The 15,782-nt window shown below is 37.7% G+C and overlaps 1 protein-coding gene across 4 annotated transcripts in view; it reads left to right on the forward strand.

The window, feature by feature from the left end:
* The window catches only part of PPP4R1 (protein phosphatase 4 regulatory subunit 1), a 48,967-nt gene that overhangs the window by 12,071 nt on the left and 21,114 nt on the right, over positions 1–15,782 (forward strand). For 3 of the 4 annotated variants that reach the window (XM_019613944.2, XM_010708751.2, XM_019613945.2), the window contains 5 exons: positions 10,555–10,697; positions 12,342–12,488; positions 13,509–13,616; positions 14,377–14,442; positions 15,466–15,624. In XM_019613944.2, the coding sequence (XP_019469489.1) occupies positions 10,555–10,697; positions 12,342–12,488; positions 13,509–13,616; positions 14,377–14,442; positions 15,466–15,624 (623 nt within the window). Of the gene's footprint in view, positions 1–5,410; positions 5,513–10,554; positions 10,698–12,341; positions 12,489–13,508; positions 13,617–14,376; positions 14,443–15,465; positions 15,625–15,782 lie in introns of those variants that run through there. The other variant, XM_031552823.1, reaches the window with a different exon arrangement.

The raw sequence follows: 15,782 nt of genomic DNA on the forward strand, positions 1-15,782 counted from the left end.
ACTGGGATTGATCAGTCAGGAGAAGAGGAGAGTCAGGGAAGACCTGATGGCTCTCTACAACTACCTGGTGAGGTGGGACTTGGCTTCTTCTCCCACATAACTAGCCATAGGAAGAGAAGGAATGGCCCCAAGTTGTGCCAGGGGAGGTTCAGGTTGGAGGACAGTAGGAAAAATTTCTTCTCTGGAAGAGTAGTGAGGCATTGGAAGAGGCTGCCCAAGGATGTGATAGAGTCAGTTCCTGGAAGTATTAAAGAAACATGTAGATGTTGTACTAAGGGACGTGGATTAGTGGGCAATTTTGTTGGTAGGTGGCCAGTTGGACTTTAGTGGATTCTGTGATTCTATGAATTGATAGACAAGATGTAGGTATAAATAATGAATACAAAGACTCTAGTTAGGGATGTGCTTTTGCTGATATGGTTGGTCTGGGTGTTTGAAAGACATTTGAAAGAAAGGAATAATGCTTTGAAGAGGGAAACTGAGGGGGAAAATGATGTGGACAGTGCTGCAACAAATGTACAGGTTGAAGATTCTCTAGGAAAAGTTAAAAGACTTGAATTTAACTTAACACAATGCTGATACAGTTCAAGAAAGAAAAAAGTTTTTTAACAGCAAAACATCAGAGAAGATCTGAAGTTTGTTCATTTATTGCTGCGTGAATGATATGGAGGGTTTAAAAAAAAAAAAAACACCTTGTATTAAATCTTGTATGAGGAGAAAATTTGTTTCTTCTGTTTAAGATCTGTTAGTTCTGCCTTCCAGAGCTGCAGAACATAGAGCTACCAAAAGGTTAAAAAAAAAAAAAAAAGTATCCTGTAAGATCCTACCTCCTTCTTCTAAAATGCACATTTTTGTTCTTGTGAGCTAATGTCCTTGTTCAGCCTTGTTACAGGAATGTAAGCATTACATAATCGTATTGAGTACTTCTCCAAGGATTCTTAAGGAGGAAAAATAAGTCACTGTTCATTTGGAATTAAATGCCTTCAATAATGAATAATGGCATGCAACTGTTTCTACAGCACTTCCCTAGCTAAGCTCTGTTTCTGAAATCCATATATATACAGTGCTTGTTTGTGTGGTGGTCCTAACAGCTCTGAGCACCAGGAACTTGCTGAAGTTTCATTTTGACTTTGGAAAATAGAACAGATCTGTGTAGGGGAAAATGACCTTGTGCAGTGGTTTTGTAGCTGTAGACTTTCCATTGGTGACCATCTAAGTGTGTCAAACTGAAGTTTGTATAGCTAGAGATGGAATGAAAGCCAAGAGCCAAGCTCAAATCAATTTGTTTCCTTTGACGGGGGTGGAGTACATTTTTAGTCAGGGTTAATATTTTCTCAGCATCTGTAAAAGCAGCATTTCAGGCTTTTCCTGCATTGTAGAGGTTCTTAGATCTGCAAAACTAGTAGCGCTGGATTCTGCAGCTGCTGCACAAATTAAATTTCTGCAGACTTAACTTCATGCTTCAAGCAGTTGCTGCATTGGACTCAGTCTGTTTCTGTAAGACAGGTAATTAGAATATCCTTATGTCTTAACCCATACCAAAATTAATTTAGGGAGCTCAGTCTGTTTTGTATTCTTACAAGACATGTTCTTCCACAATTATTTAAATGGTAGTGTAAATTTGTTTTGTTAAGGTTGCTGTGACTAGAATTGTTTTTCACTTTTCTTGTGTCTGATGCTTTTTTCAAATTTTTTTTCAACATGCACTGTAAAGTATAAAATAACTGAATTGTTTTCTAACTCTTTGGGGGGTGTTTTCTTGTTCGATCAAGTCCCAGAAAGTGAGACATTGGTTTTTTTTTTGTTTTTTTTTTGTTTTTAATTAATTAATTTATTTTTTTAAGGTAGTTGATATATTGAGGTTTGAATTGAGGAATGCAACTGGCATACACAGTATCTGTGTTGTCTTTGCACTGCTGGTGTTATCTAAAATAGAGGTACCCTGGTGAATTTGAAAAAGCAACCATCCTAAAGATGCCTATGCAGTCTTTTGCCCTGCTAATACTTAGTGTATATAATCGATGTAACTTATCATGGAATCATAGAATCATAGAATGGCCTGGGTTGAAAAGGACCACAGTGATCATCGAATTTCAACCCCCCTGCTATGTGCAGGGTCGCCAACCACCAGACCAGGCTGCCCAGAGCCACATCCAGCCTGGCCTTGAATGCCTCAGGGATGAGGCATCCACAACCTCCTTGGGCAACCTGTTCCAGTGTGTCACCACCCTCTCAGTGAAAAACTTCCTTCTAATATCTAACCTAAATCTCCTGTGTCTCAGTTTGAAACCAGTCTCCCATGTCCTATCACTATCCACCCATGTAAACAGCTGTTCCCCCTCCTGTTTATATACTCCCTTCAAGTACTGGAAGACCACAGCAAGGTCTCCCTGGAGACCTATGAAGTCCTGTAGCTGGAATGATGTTTTACAGACATGGTTTTTACTCAGTACGTTTTTGGTTTTTGTTTTTTTAAATGAGTTGGGACTACAGTGAGGCAGTCATTTTGTTTTGTGTTTGCGAGCAAGAGAATTTCAACACAATAATTGCTTTTATTCTGCACTGTGACAACACTCGAAGAATCTAAATGACATCTTTGTTGTGCTAAATGCTGCATTGATGTGAAATAAAAATTAATCTTCACTGGAAATAGAACAGGATCCAAATAAATGATTTCAGGAGGGAGGGCACAGAAAGAAACTGTATGCATTGATATAATTGACTTAGATCTTGTCACACCAGTTGGCTACAGCTCTTGACATACCAGTAGGCTAGCCATGACCCAAATCTTTGAGGTATTATAACGAGGGCAGAAATCAGCTCTACAACAACAAAAGTGTTACTTGGAGCCTAGAGCTGGTATGACACTTAGGTTGGAGCTTTTGATTTGTGTGTGATGGGAGTACATAATTCTCAAAGAGCTTTTGGTAAGAAATCACTTGGATCTTCAAATGGTCCTGCTTAGGAAAGTTTCTTTGCTTGTGCCAGCTTAAAAAAATTAAGTATTGCTTCTGGAATACTAAACAGTGTTTCAACATCTTTCTGTCAGCAATCAGTTTGTGGGTTGTGGCTGAACAATGAGTCTCATGAAATGTGGTTTGTGAAGAAGAGTTTGATAATTACATGTACAAATTGTACAACGTGGATCTCTTCCTGGCAGGGCATTTTGGATGCTTTCTAATGAAGTGGTTCTAGATTGTATTCAACTTTGCAGCTTTTAGATCGTTAATATATTTCTAGTGAAAAAACACTTAGTTCAGACGGTACTGAAAATGAGATGCTCTCAAAATAATGCTGCCAACTTTTGAGTGGGAGTTGGTGCACCCTACTGTAAATGGCATCAGAGAATAGCTGCTTCAGTGGTAGCTGTGGAACAGTACACCACCTCCAACCCATTTATTTGCCACACAAGCTTTTTCTTCAAATCTCAGTTGCTTGGAAGTCTTACTCACTTTGATTTTTGTCTCCATTGCTGTAGACAGGTATTCCTGCTCAACCTCTGATTTTTGCTGTATTTTTAATTTTAAATCCTTATTGAAAGGATTTAACTTTGGAATTCTCTGTAATCTTTCATAGTGAGGTCCCTAGGATAATTACTGCTGTGATAACAATTCCATACCTTGTATTGCTTTCAAATCTACTTTTTTACTGCTTTGCAATTTCTGTCATTCTTAAGTGACATACTTAGCATCCCTTAAATGTTTTTCTGGTGGCTTTGAACTCATACATATTTGTTGCATGACAAATATTTATTTATCACTCAGTAACCCTTGTTACTGTTAAAATGCTTGTGTCTATGTTAAAACAGTTAGATCTTCTTCATTCTCAAATATGGAGTGGTCACAGGCTTGCACGAGCTTGAACAAGGCCCTTATGTCTTTCTCTATCACTTGTATGAATTTGTATTCAAACTTTTCTTTCTTTTCACATGGAGTCAGTTGTGAATGCAGTTTGCAAAGCAAACTCATTTTTAGAAACAATTATTAGACTAATTGGTCATTAAGTTCCGAAGCTGTGTAGTCAGCCTCAGTGAGATGGCCTGGCAACCTTAATTACTTAATAGCATGTTTAACTTGTATTATAGCACCATTCCAATCAAATTGCAGTTATTAGACTGTGAGGTGCCAACAAGGCCTGTCCAACAGCATGTATTTCAGCTTTCCATTTAACAAAGTCTTCAAATTTAAGAGAGATTTCTGATAGGGCTAATATTTCCTTTTCCCAGCTGTCAGTAGCTCCAACTCTCTTCTCCTCCTTCCCCAATTTTCATTTCAGCAGTCTTTCATACCTTTTCCCCCACCTCCTCCTACACAATTTTTGTTTGTGCAATCCTCTTTTGTCTCTCTATGCTTCTATTAATTGCTAATGGTGACTTTCCCTTCTCTCATTAGTTGTTCTGTATTTCACTCCTGACTTGCCGATCAGTAACGTCTATTTCTGATTAATACAAAGAAAGAGCTTGGCTAGTGAAGCAACATGCGAATCAGACACGTCAGTCTTTCTGATGGATCCCTAAGCTAAAATGTTGGGTTCTGGCTACACAATATATTTTGACTTGTCTAGATTCTCTTTGACCTTCAAAAAAGGAGAGAATGTTGGAGGAACAGATGAAACAAGAATGAGAGTCATCAAAAGGGAAAAACTTAGTTAACATCAGAAAGAATAGAAAGTGGGAGGGAAAATCATATTTTGTAAGGAAGGGAATAAAGTTTGAATTGATAAACTGCAAACTTGAATTCAACTTTGACTATGTAGATGACTCAGTTTGAGAATAGACAAGTATGCAAATGCAGACCTATTGGCATTATGTTGACAGACTCATCTTCTGTATGCTGTGGACCTTACACTCAGGCTGAATAGGTAAGTGAGCATTTTCCAGGATAGGCAGGAAAGTGTTTTTCACATTGCTTGTTTCTGTGTAGTACACGCAAACCAGTATTTTCAGTTGTCTTTAATTGACTTTTTAAAAAAAAAAAAAAAAAGATTGAACATGTAAATGCAAAGCTGGACATTTTTGTGACTTCTTACTCACAACTCTCAATGAAAATAAATATCTATTTTGAGATATACTTAAAAAAAACTCAAGAAAATTTCCAGTCGAAGCAGCACTGACATCACTAGTAGTTGTTCCTCATGCACATTTTTTAACCACACAAAAACCTCACAGCCCCTCACAGATGTAGAGGAGATCGACTGCTGCTTGTATTTCAGAATGGTCAGTTTGGGATAATGAAAGTTTTGCAGAATTTCTTCCTAACACCATATGTGTTGCAGAATAAGCTGTTGTGAAATAAATCTTGCTGTGAGTTGATTCTGGAATAATGACTTCATTTACAAATAACTGTTCTGGAACAATTACCTGGTATTACACTATGAAGGTCTGCAGTAATCCTCCTTTAATTTCCAGTGTACAGATAACCTTGGTGCTTCGCTTCCTCATAGCTAAAGAATGTGGAGTGAACTGAAGCCTTGGTAGGAATTGAAGGAAATATTATACGTTTGTGTAGGAAAGGTGAGTGTATGTGCAGAAGTAGTTAGATTAATATGTTGACACTTTGCTACGTGAGAGATGGTGTGAAATTTCAGGGGAAACTGAAGCATCTTTTATGGGTGGGAAAGGAACAGTTAGGTACCTCTATGGTTCTGGAACACTGGTGAAATAACTAAAACTGAAGGTTAGTGGGTGCAGATTAAAATCTGCTCAAGTTCTTCAGATGTTGGGAGGAATATGTTGCTGATTTCATGTGTTCTGGAAATTGAAGGAGGTAAAACTGTCATTTTATTGTGGCAACTTTTTTTGAAATTATTTGACAGAAGAACTGTCATAAAATGACAGAAAAACTGTCATAAAATGCTAATGAGTAGAAAATCAACTACGAGTTTGCTTCTGAAATCCAATATTAATGTTTCTTTTCAAATTTTGTTTGTTTGTTTGTTTATTTGCAAGTTGCACCTTTTCTAGTAGCCTGCTTCTTCAAAACATAGACTTGTGCTTTCAGGAGGTAGTACTACTTTGCCAAGTAGAAAAAGTACTGTTTCAAACATGAAGTTTGACTTTCCAGAGTGCTAAAAATACAAACTTTTAATCTGGACATGAAGTGAAATTCTCCATCCAGATTTTGCTTGTATTTTTTGAATGTCCATGCTGTGCTGAGCTTATGCTTTAAGAAACTGCACTGTAATAATTTTAACTGATACTTACTTCCACAGTCCCTTTGCTGTGCTGATGATCAAGCCATAAATTTGCTTTTAAACTACAGAAGATTTAAGATGGCAGACACTGTTACATGTTGAATCCTGCTGCAATCTTAGTAGGAGCTGCCACTCATTCTTTATTGGAGCAAAAGATGAAGCTGAGAAATGAATTAAGGGAATGAGAAGTGCTGGATGTTTAGTGGGAGTCTTTGGCATTGCCTTATGTTTCCTAAAGACCAAACAACAAAAATTGCACTACTGTAACCCCATCAGACTGCAGGATTAGACTCTGATCAGTACAAATTGAAACATATGCTTCAACATTTGGAAGACTTAAGCTCTAAATTGGGAAGGCTAAAGATCAGATTTTGCACAGCAACACTAATTCCCTGGAACAGCACAAAAGGCTTTTTTGATAATAAATTGTGTGATGCATTACAGAGATGTACACAGTGCTGGTTTGTTTATTGATTTTAATTGAACTTATTCAGATTGTGGAGCCATGTGCATACAAGTTAGGAAATGTAAGAACTAAGGTGCCTCTATGATTCTAATTCATGAATTTTTCAACTCTTTAATTGCATTATCCCATCTGTCTGTTCCCCGCAAACCCAGAGCTTGCTTAGTAGCTCGGGAAGAAAAGGGCTCACTTGACGTGAGCTCTTCAGTATCATCACACAACATGGCCACTCTCTTAAGTGATGATTAATAGATGAATCCTGTTCTGAAGAGGAGAAAAAAAGAAGAAAAAAAAAAAAAAGGCACTATTGCTGTCTTACTGCTTCATAAAGAAATTTAAGGATTCATTTTCACAGAAAACCCAATCAATTTGGGAAGTGTTGCCATTGCTTTATCAGTGGTTGAGCAAACTATAAAGGTGTCAAGATAAATACAGTCTGCCCACTTTGAGTGCTTAGTGTCTAAAGCATTGTAAGCTTGATACGCTTAAAACAGAGCTCTTGGGTTTGATTACAGTGGTTTCTTCAGCTGTGAAGCCAGAATTAGGACTCCAATCAAATCAGTAGTGTAGAATTACTCAGTGAAGAGTTTGGCTTAAGCATTTCACACATCTTCACACAAGACAAATCAAGTTCCTCAGCAGTATTTTGCTTCTTTCACTCTGTTCTGTTAGTAGTATCACAGTAAGTAGTCCATGGACTCTCTTTGACTATTTGCTTGCTTCCATTATCAGAAAGTTCTGCTGTTCTACAGAAGTGTGTGATTGCAGAGGGAAACTAATCTAATTGCCAGTTCTTACTGTTTAATCAAGTTGCTGTGGTGGGGCAAGAGCTGTGTCAGCCAGATCTGTTTTTTGATAGGGCTTGTTGCCTCGCTGCAGGAGCAATTGCATTGGCATAATGGAAGGGCCAGCTGCAAGTTTTGGACTTGGGAGAGTGGGAACTGCCTCAAGCAAATTCAAATACAGCTCAGAAAGCACTCCTGCTAAACATGAAGCCTCAGCTGAATTTCTTTTCCTCTTTCCTACTACCCTCCACAATTTCCCCTGCTACCTCCCACATCTCCAACAAGTGTCATCTTCTCTTTGCTTCAGGGAATGAAGCTACCATGGTACCACTGCTACCATAAGCACTAAACCATATCTTGTAGCTCCTCATCCAGGTGCCTCTTGAACACTGCCAGGGACAGCGACTCCACCACCTCCCTGGGCAGCCATTCCAGTGCCTGACCACTCTCTGAGAGAAAAAGTTTTTCCTTATGTCTAACCTAAACCTTCTCCTCTGGTACAACTTGCTGCATTTCTTCAGGTCCTGTTTGTTGCCTGGAAGAAGCAGCCAAACCCCTCCTCATTATAGCCTCCCTTCAGGAAGTTGTGGAGTGCCGTGAGGTCTCCTGTGAGCCTCCTCTTCTCCAGACTAAACAATCCCAACTTCCTCAGCTACTCCTCTTAAGACTTGTGCTCCAGACCCCTCACCAGTTTTGTTGCTCTTCTCTGGACACGCTCCAGGGCCTCAATGTCTTTTTTGTAGTGAGGGGCCCAAAACTGAACACAGTACTCAAGGTACTCACCAGTGCTGAGTACAGGGAGATGATTACATTGGGCCCTGATTTTGGTTTCTTGTCCAGCAAGTTCCAGTTTCTCATCCCATTAGTTGCTAGCCTTATTTCATCATTATTCACCTCTCAGCTCTCCTTTCCCAGCCTGTTGGTTCTTCACCATGCTCTCTGTAGTTGTGCTTCAGTGCTTTTTCCAGCTTTTGTGCTGTCTGCCTCAGAATTGGAAGTTTTCTTCTGTTGCTTTGTTAAGGTGCTAGGCGGTGAGTTACAGAGCTTGCAAGACAGACTGGCTTCATCTGCAGACATCCACATCACTGATGTGGTTCATCAGCCGTTTCAGAAGAGCTCTCGGGCCAGGGGATTCATGCAGATATCTGCAGCAATGGTGGCTTTCTTGATCTCAAAATATGCTCAGTCAGGAAGGACTCTTCAGTTGGTAGCTCCTGTGCTCTCAGGTACTGCGAAGATGCATACGGAGAGCGTATAAAAGGCCCTAAGCTCGGCCACATTGGGCGGATTTCACAAATGGGCAAACACTTTCTGATGTAAAGGGACTCCCCTTCTTGCACAGTTATCTGTGACAGAAGTGAAGAGTCTAGGCTTTATCAGTTAAGAGGACCAGAATTCATCATAGGATGAAGTTGGATGATTTTGCTGACTTTAATACTGAAAACAGCTGTTTTACTTATCCTAACAAAGAATTGCAGCTTAAGAAATCTTGTGTTCTGTTGACTATTTTGGCAGATTTTTGTAAGTGAATGATGAGTTACTAGGATGCAAAGTGTTAGGCTACTTCAAAAGTAGGAGGTGCTGCAAGCTCTCAATAGAAAACTAGACTTAAAATAGAGAAAATAAATTGATGATGGTAACTTTTTATTCTCTAAGCTTTTTCAGAAGAAAAGTTGTTTCTAGCAAATCTAGTTTTTCCTTTCTTTGAATTAATATGATATATAGAATTTCTCTTTCAAAATTAATGATCTCCTTAAAAGTCTGTCCTATTTACAGGTGCTTATTTTGTCCAACTGTAGGATTGAATGTTTATCAAACTAAAATTTCATTGTCACTGATTGAAGTTTACTAAAACTTGCATGTATTTGAGTAGTCTTCTTCAAAATCTGACTTCTTCAGTACAAACTTACATATATATATATGTAGACATATTGCTTAAGGAGTTCAACCTGCCCATATTTCAGAATATCCAAGGTTTAGATGACTTTTATTGTGTATGCTCTTCTTACCGCTTTAGAAAGAGAAGCAAAGCAAACTAGGAGATGTGGTACTTGCTCTGTTTTGTTTTATTCAATCTGAAGTTGTCACTTCTAACTAGTGTTCAAGAAAGCTAAGGGCTGCATGCATTATCCATGTTAAATACAAAGCTAATGCTCCTATTTGGCAAAAGGTTATAGTTCTGACATTTTGTGATCATTCCAAATATCTTAAGGAAGATGGTTCTGCCGTGCCTAAATAAAGCTTAGGAAGGCACATGTATCCTGTGTACAGTGTACATTTTATTATTTAAAATGCTATAAATCTAACCACTGTCTCTTGAGAGTAGCTGCTGGGTTTTTGTAGATCATCCGTTCTCTGATAGCAACTACAGTTTAAGAAATCCTGAAAGGTGAGAAATAGTTAGTACTTAGGTCTGAAATTAATTGTTTTTTTTTTTTCCTGTGGATAAGTGAGCTATTTGGCATGTGATTAGGATTCATTCAAGCAGTGTACTGCTTTCTTAATTGAAAAACTGAATTACACATTTTTGAAAGTCACCAACTTCAGTGAAAAATGTATCTAATAAATTTAACTAGCAACTTGGAGAACGTAGAGCTACTTCTATCTGACAAAACTTATCGTTAGCCTTAAAAAGCAAAGAATGAAAAAGTGTCTGTGGTTGTGGCTGTGGTGAAATCTCTTCTGTGTGAAAAACTGCAGCCAGGAGCTACCCTCAGTTTGTTTCTTCTCACTGCAGTTGGGTTAACTTTCTGCATAGCAGTTTTCTTGGAAGCAGGTTATGCTTGTAGGGAATTTGGGTGGATCCTGATACTCGTGTTTGATGACTTGCTCTCTTACAGTTTTCGTGGGTCTTCTTGTTCTATCTTTTTAATAATAGAGAATGTGGGCCAAGTCTTTTGTAATAGTTTATTAGTATAGAGTGTACTTGCACCTGGCTTTGCACAGAGGTAGTGCTTATCAGATTGACGCTCGCTGTAGACATACTGACTTGACCACTAGATCACACAGATTGTAAGTACAAGAGGGTAAAAAAGCTTATTTTGGTAGTTCTGACAGTGTGTTTGCTAACATTAATAGTGCCTTTTTTGTTTTGTTTTATTTTGACTCTGACAGAGCCTACAGTGCGGGCAGAACTGATGGAACAGGTACCTCATATTGCCATGTTTTGTCAAGAAAACAGACCTTCCATCCCATATGCCTTTTCCAAATACTTACTACCTATTGTGGTGCGGTACCTTGCAGACCAGAATAACCAGGTAAGTGTCTTACAGAAACAGTTTATTAACTAGTTGAATATTTCCACTGTGTGAGACTTTTCAACTTAAATAATCTAGGCTGAATTAAAAATGTAAAATTTTAGAGTGAAAAATATTTAAAATGACTTGCAATACATGGCATTCTGAATTTACTAAAGAAAATTTTGATTGTTTTTTTCACCTTAAATATTCTGTTCTGATTTTGGAGCTTTTACCTCGTGTTGTGTTCTTGTAGACAAAATCAATCATTTTTCTAGGTTTTCTAGTTCAAATTCTGGCAAAAAAAGGATAATAGACAATAAAAACATCTCCTTGCTATAATTCAGTTCTTTAAACTGTTACATACCATCATATCTGGTTGTTTACATATAAATCCAATAACTCCTGTCTTGGAACCTGAGTTGGCACTGAGCATTTTGCATGTCTGCATCTATACATCATCTTGCCTTTCGTTTTCTGTAGGATTCTCTACCATTTCAGAGTAAGTCCTAGGTGATGTTAGTTTAAATATTTAAGAGGTCTGAATTTTTGTGACTTTTAATTTATTTTTTATTTTTTAAACCTTTCCAGATCCTCCATAGTTAAGAACAGGTACCAAAACCAGGCATATTTTTCTTTGTAATGGTTTTACTAATATCTGCTTGATATTAGCAAATAAATTATCAAGCAGATAAAGCCAATATCTGCTTGATATTCTCTCGTTCACAGATTCCATGACTGTTCATCTTCCTAACCTCTGTTGATAACTGCACAGCTCATTTGGCTGATTTGCTCTGAAACAAAGACCTCAAAAGGTCTTGTAATTGCTGCATTGCAGTAGATAATCTGTCACTTCATGTAATGTTTTCTCTTCTGACATACATGACCTTGCATTTGCAAGTGTTATGTTCATGTAAGATAAATAAGCCCATGTTTTCAATTTATCTAGATCATTCCAGTTGACTCCAGTGATTTCTGAATCATTTGCAAGCTTTTATCAGTAACTTTGGGCTTTTTTTTCCAGATGCTAGCAAATGTATATGGTGTTACATTTGTCAGTGCTAGATACACAGCTACTGAAGAGCACTGAGAACTAATTCCCCTAGAAATAATTCCATTTGGTGATTATTACCTCCATGAAATTTATTTTTGAGTGCCAATTAAATAAGTATTAAGTTAGTTTTAAAAGGTTATCATATTTTTATGTAGTCTTTTGCTAGATGGAACTAAGCAAAATTGTCTCGTTCAGAATAAATGCAGTTATCCAATGTCAGACAAACTTGGTAAAAAGAGGATTTGTTTAACAAAACTCATAGGCCATAGAACTTTGTTATTCCCAGTTAGCTGTGCTGCTTCTCTTCCGTGACATTTTTGTTCTGTTTCCTTTTGGCATACTAGTCTTGACTTGGGAAATACGTAGGTGGATACTTAACTATAATAGCATTCATTAGTTTACAATAAGCAGATTTCTAGGATCTGATGTTGTGTTTAAATCATGAAGTATTTGCAGAGTGCTTTTGGAGACCTTGTCCTCTCTCCAAGCACCTTGAACATAGGTGTGTAGCGGTATGTAGCTATAGCTCCCAAAATACTTGGACCTACTTCAAGAAAGAACCACCCTAGCTCCTTATACTCCTTGATTTGATTTTTGTCTCCTTACATTAGGTAAGAAAAACAAGCCAGGCAGCATTGTTAGTTCTGCTGGAACAAGAACTCATAGAGAGATACGACGTGGAGACCAAAGTATGCCCTGTTCTGATAGATCTGACGGCACCAGACAGCAATGATGATGTGAAGACAGAAGCCGTGGCTGTAAGTAACAGCAGTATCAAACTAGAGGATATAATGGTCTCTTGAATTGTTGGTGTTACTGTGATGCTACTGTGTTTCCAAGATGTGCATCAATATGGTATTAGAGAGAAAAATTTATACTGCTATCCATGACTACTCCATAACTTCTTGTGTGCCGTCTTATACTCAAGTCAAGGTTAGATTTAAATTCAATATGTTATATAGGCTATGAAGAAAAACCCATTTGGACAAACCAGCACAGGAGATTAATTTTCATTGGCTTACAAAGCATCTACTTCTTGTTTTTTGCAGGCGTTTTATGAGGGGTTTAAATTGCACACGTGAAAAATTTCTATCTGTGGCAAATCTATAATCCTTGAATGCTCTTTGTCATTACTTTCCGTTCTGTTCTCTTCACTGATTTTTTTGTTGTGTTTTTTTTTTTTAATAAAATAATAAGCATATTTGATAATTAAAACTTTTGTGTCCAAATGGTCAGCAAATTAATATTTTAAAGGAAAAATGGCAGAAGCTGTATGTTCTTTCCCTTTTAAAATTTAGAATTTTATGTAAGAAGTCAGAGCTGCCACTTTCTTTGGTATAATGCACATGCACAGTATTTTTATATTAGGGAATTGCAGATGGACAGTGCTCTCAGACATATGGTATGATTTTTTTCAGTGTCCCTGTATGGAGCTGGTAGTTGGACTTGATGATCCTTATGGGCCCCTTCCAACTCAGGATATTCTGTTTTTCTGTGATCAATATCAACTATTTTAAATTATTTTTATCTAATCATAGAGAAAATAATAGAAGACACTTAACCATATTAATAAGCAATAATTTTCTGTTAAAAAAATTCCTCAAGTACTGGAACAGTCAGATCTTTTCAGTTCAAGAACTGATTCTTTTTTTCAGTGGTTCTTCATGATTTCAGTTTTCTATATCAGAAAATTAAGTGTAAAAAAGCTCTGCGTAACTGACATGAAATTGTGTATTGTGCAAGCATTCCTAACTAGTGTCTGTCTGTCTTGCCATTAGATAATGTGCAAAATGGCCTCCATGGTGGGAAAGGACATCACGGAAAGACTTGTTCTTCCTAGGTTTTGTGAGATGTGCTGTGACTGCAGAATGTTTCATGTTCGTAAGGTACGTATTATCAGCACCTCATCTGGATTATCTGTGAATGGAGTGTCATCAGTTTGGAACTCGCCTTTGTCTAAATGACAGCTTCCTGCTCGATTGCATCTGTCACATACTTAAATGAAAGCTATGGGGTTTCTTTGTAGTTTGTATTTCCACCGATTTTTATATTTGATACTGACTTTTTTTTCCCTGAGTACTTACCTTTATTATTTGAAACAAAGAAAGAGCTGTCCTTACGATTGTGCAGGTAGGCATGAAAATGTGAACCAGCTGGAACTGATAAAGCATCAGCTACCTGAGCTCATACCTCTGTGTGTAGACATAAAGATGCTCATTAAGATGAGGCAGACGAGTATGCCATCGTGAAACTTAGGTGTTGAGGCTGCGTTTTGGTTTCACCTTGCTATTGGATAGCTTCTTCTCCTTTGTAATTGCTTGTATTATTTCATTTGACAGCTTTGAATGTATTTTATTCTTCCTTTTTGCTTCACTTTTGGGGTGGTTCTTTTGGGATTAAATAATTAATCAAGTTTAAAAAGAGAAAGTTAAACAAAAGCTAAAGAAGAACTTAAAAAGAAAAATATATTTTAATTTTCTTTTTTTTTAACACCGCAGAAATAGATAGAATGGAGAAATGGCAGATTTTGAATTAGTGTCAAAAATTGTTCCCTTAGTTTTAGAAGCTGTTTAGTTATTTCTTTTGACTTTTTATGCTGTATTAAAGAATTGTCATAGTGATTATTTCTTGCATTTCATTTGCAAGGTATGTGCAGCCAACTTCGGAGATATCTGCAGTGTGGTTGGGCAGCAGGCCACTGAAGAAATGCTGGTAAGCTACCTATTAAAGGATTTTTCTTTTTAGTACAAGTCAGTAGTGGAGTTAGATGTGGGACAGCGAAGGACAGATAAAACAATTAGGCAACGACTACTATGTTCTGTTAGTAAGAAGAGTCTGTAACAGCTGTGACTTTTCAGTTTGGCTGGTACAAGGTTTTGTTTGAGATTTATAAAATTTTGAAGACTGTTAATTCAGACTTCTTAGAATCATAGAACCCTTAGAGTTGGAAAGGACCTTTAAAAGTCATCTAGTCCAACTCCCTTGCAATGAGCAGGGACACCACAGCTAGGTCAGATTGCACAGGGCCTGATACAGTCTCACCTTGAAAGTCTTCAGGGATGGGGCATCAAGCACATCACTAGGCAACCTGTTCCAGTACCTAACCGCCTTCCCTGTAAAAGATTTTTTCCTTGTATCTAACCTAAATCTACTCTCTTTGATCTTGAAGCTGTTTCCCTTTGTTCTATCACAACAGACCCTACTAAGGAGTCTGTCCCCTTCTTTCCTCTAGCTCCCCTTTAGATGCTGAGATGCCTCTATCAGATCACTCAGAGCCTTCTCTTATACAAGACACAATCTGGAGCTAAGAGAGGGTTTAAAGCAGCCTAAAGAAAATACTTCAGGTTGTGAAGGGAGAGAATATCAGTAAATTTTAAGATATTAGGCAAGAAATAGACAGGATTGTATCTTCTGATGTCTGTAATGCGATGAGAAATTACAGATACAGGTGAGTAAGAGGAGAGTAGGCTGCTAGGAGGGGCAAGTCTGATACAATCTTTTGATGTTATTCTTCAGATATGTGAATATTCCTTGTCTGTATCTGCAGGTAACATGAGTGCCAGTGATTAGAAGGGTGGTGCTACTGAATGTGTGTTTTGTCTTGTGAACGTTAAACTGAGGTATCTGTTGAGTGTGAGGGCAGAGAATTTGATGGGAGGAAATGAGCATGGAAAAGAACTCACTTTGAAACAAGTACTGCCTGTTAAGACTTGCAACTTGCTGTGTTCTGAACAGTTGCCGAGGTTTTTCCAGCTCTGCTCTGATAATGTGTGGGGAGTTCGGAAAGCCTGTGCTGAGTGCTTCATGGCAGTTTCTTGTGCAACATCACAAGAAGTCCGGCGGACAAAATTGTCAACGCTTTTTATTAATTTGATTAGTGATCCTTCACGATGGGTAAGAAATGCTTCTTATTTCTTGAATAACTGTTCAATACAGTTTAGTGATTTGACTGTGATATTCTACATAGAACTCATAGCTATGGATAACTTAAATTGTTTCACGCATCTTGAGGAAGATTCTTGTTGGAATGCTTGGTTTTCCAGTGGGCATAA

The sequence above is a fragment of the Meleagris gallopavo genome, chromosome 3, assembly GCF_000146605.3.
Source record: "Meleagris gallopavo isolate NT-WF06-2002-E0010 breed Aviagen turkey brand Nicholas breeding stock chromosome 3, Turkey_5.1, whole genome shotgun sequence".
Classification (NCBI taxonomy): Eukaryota; Metazoa; Chordata; class Aves; order Galliformes; family Phasianidae; genus Meleagris; species Meleagris gallopavo.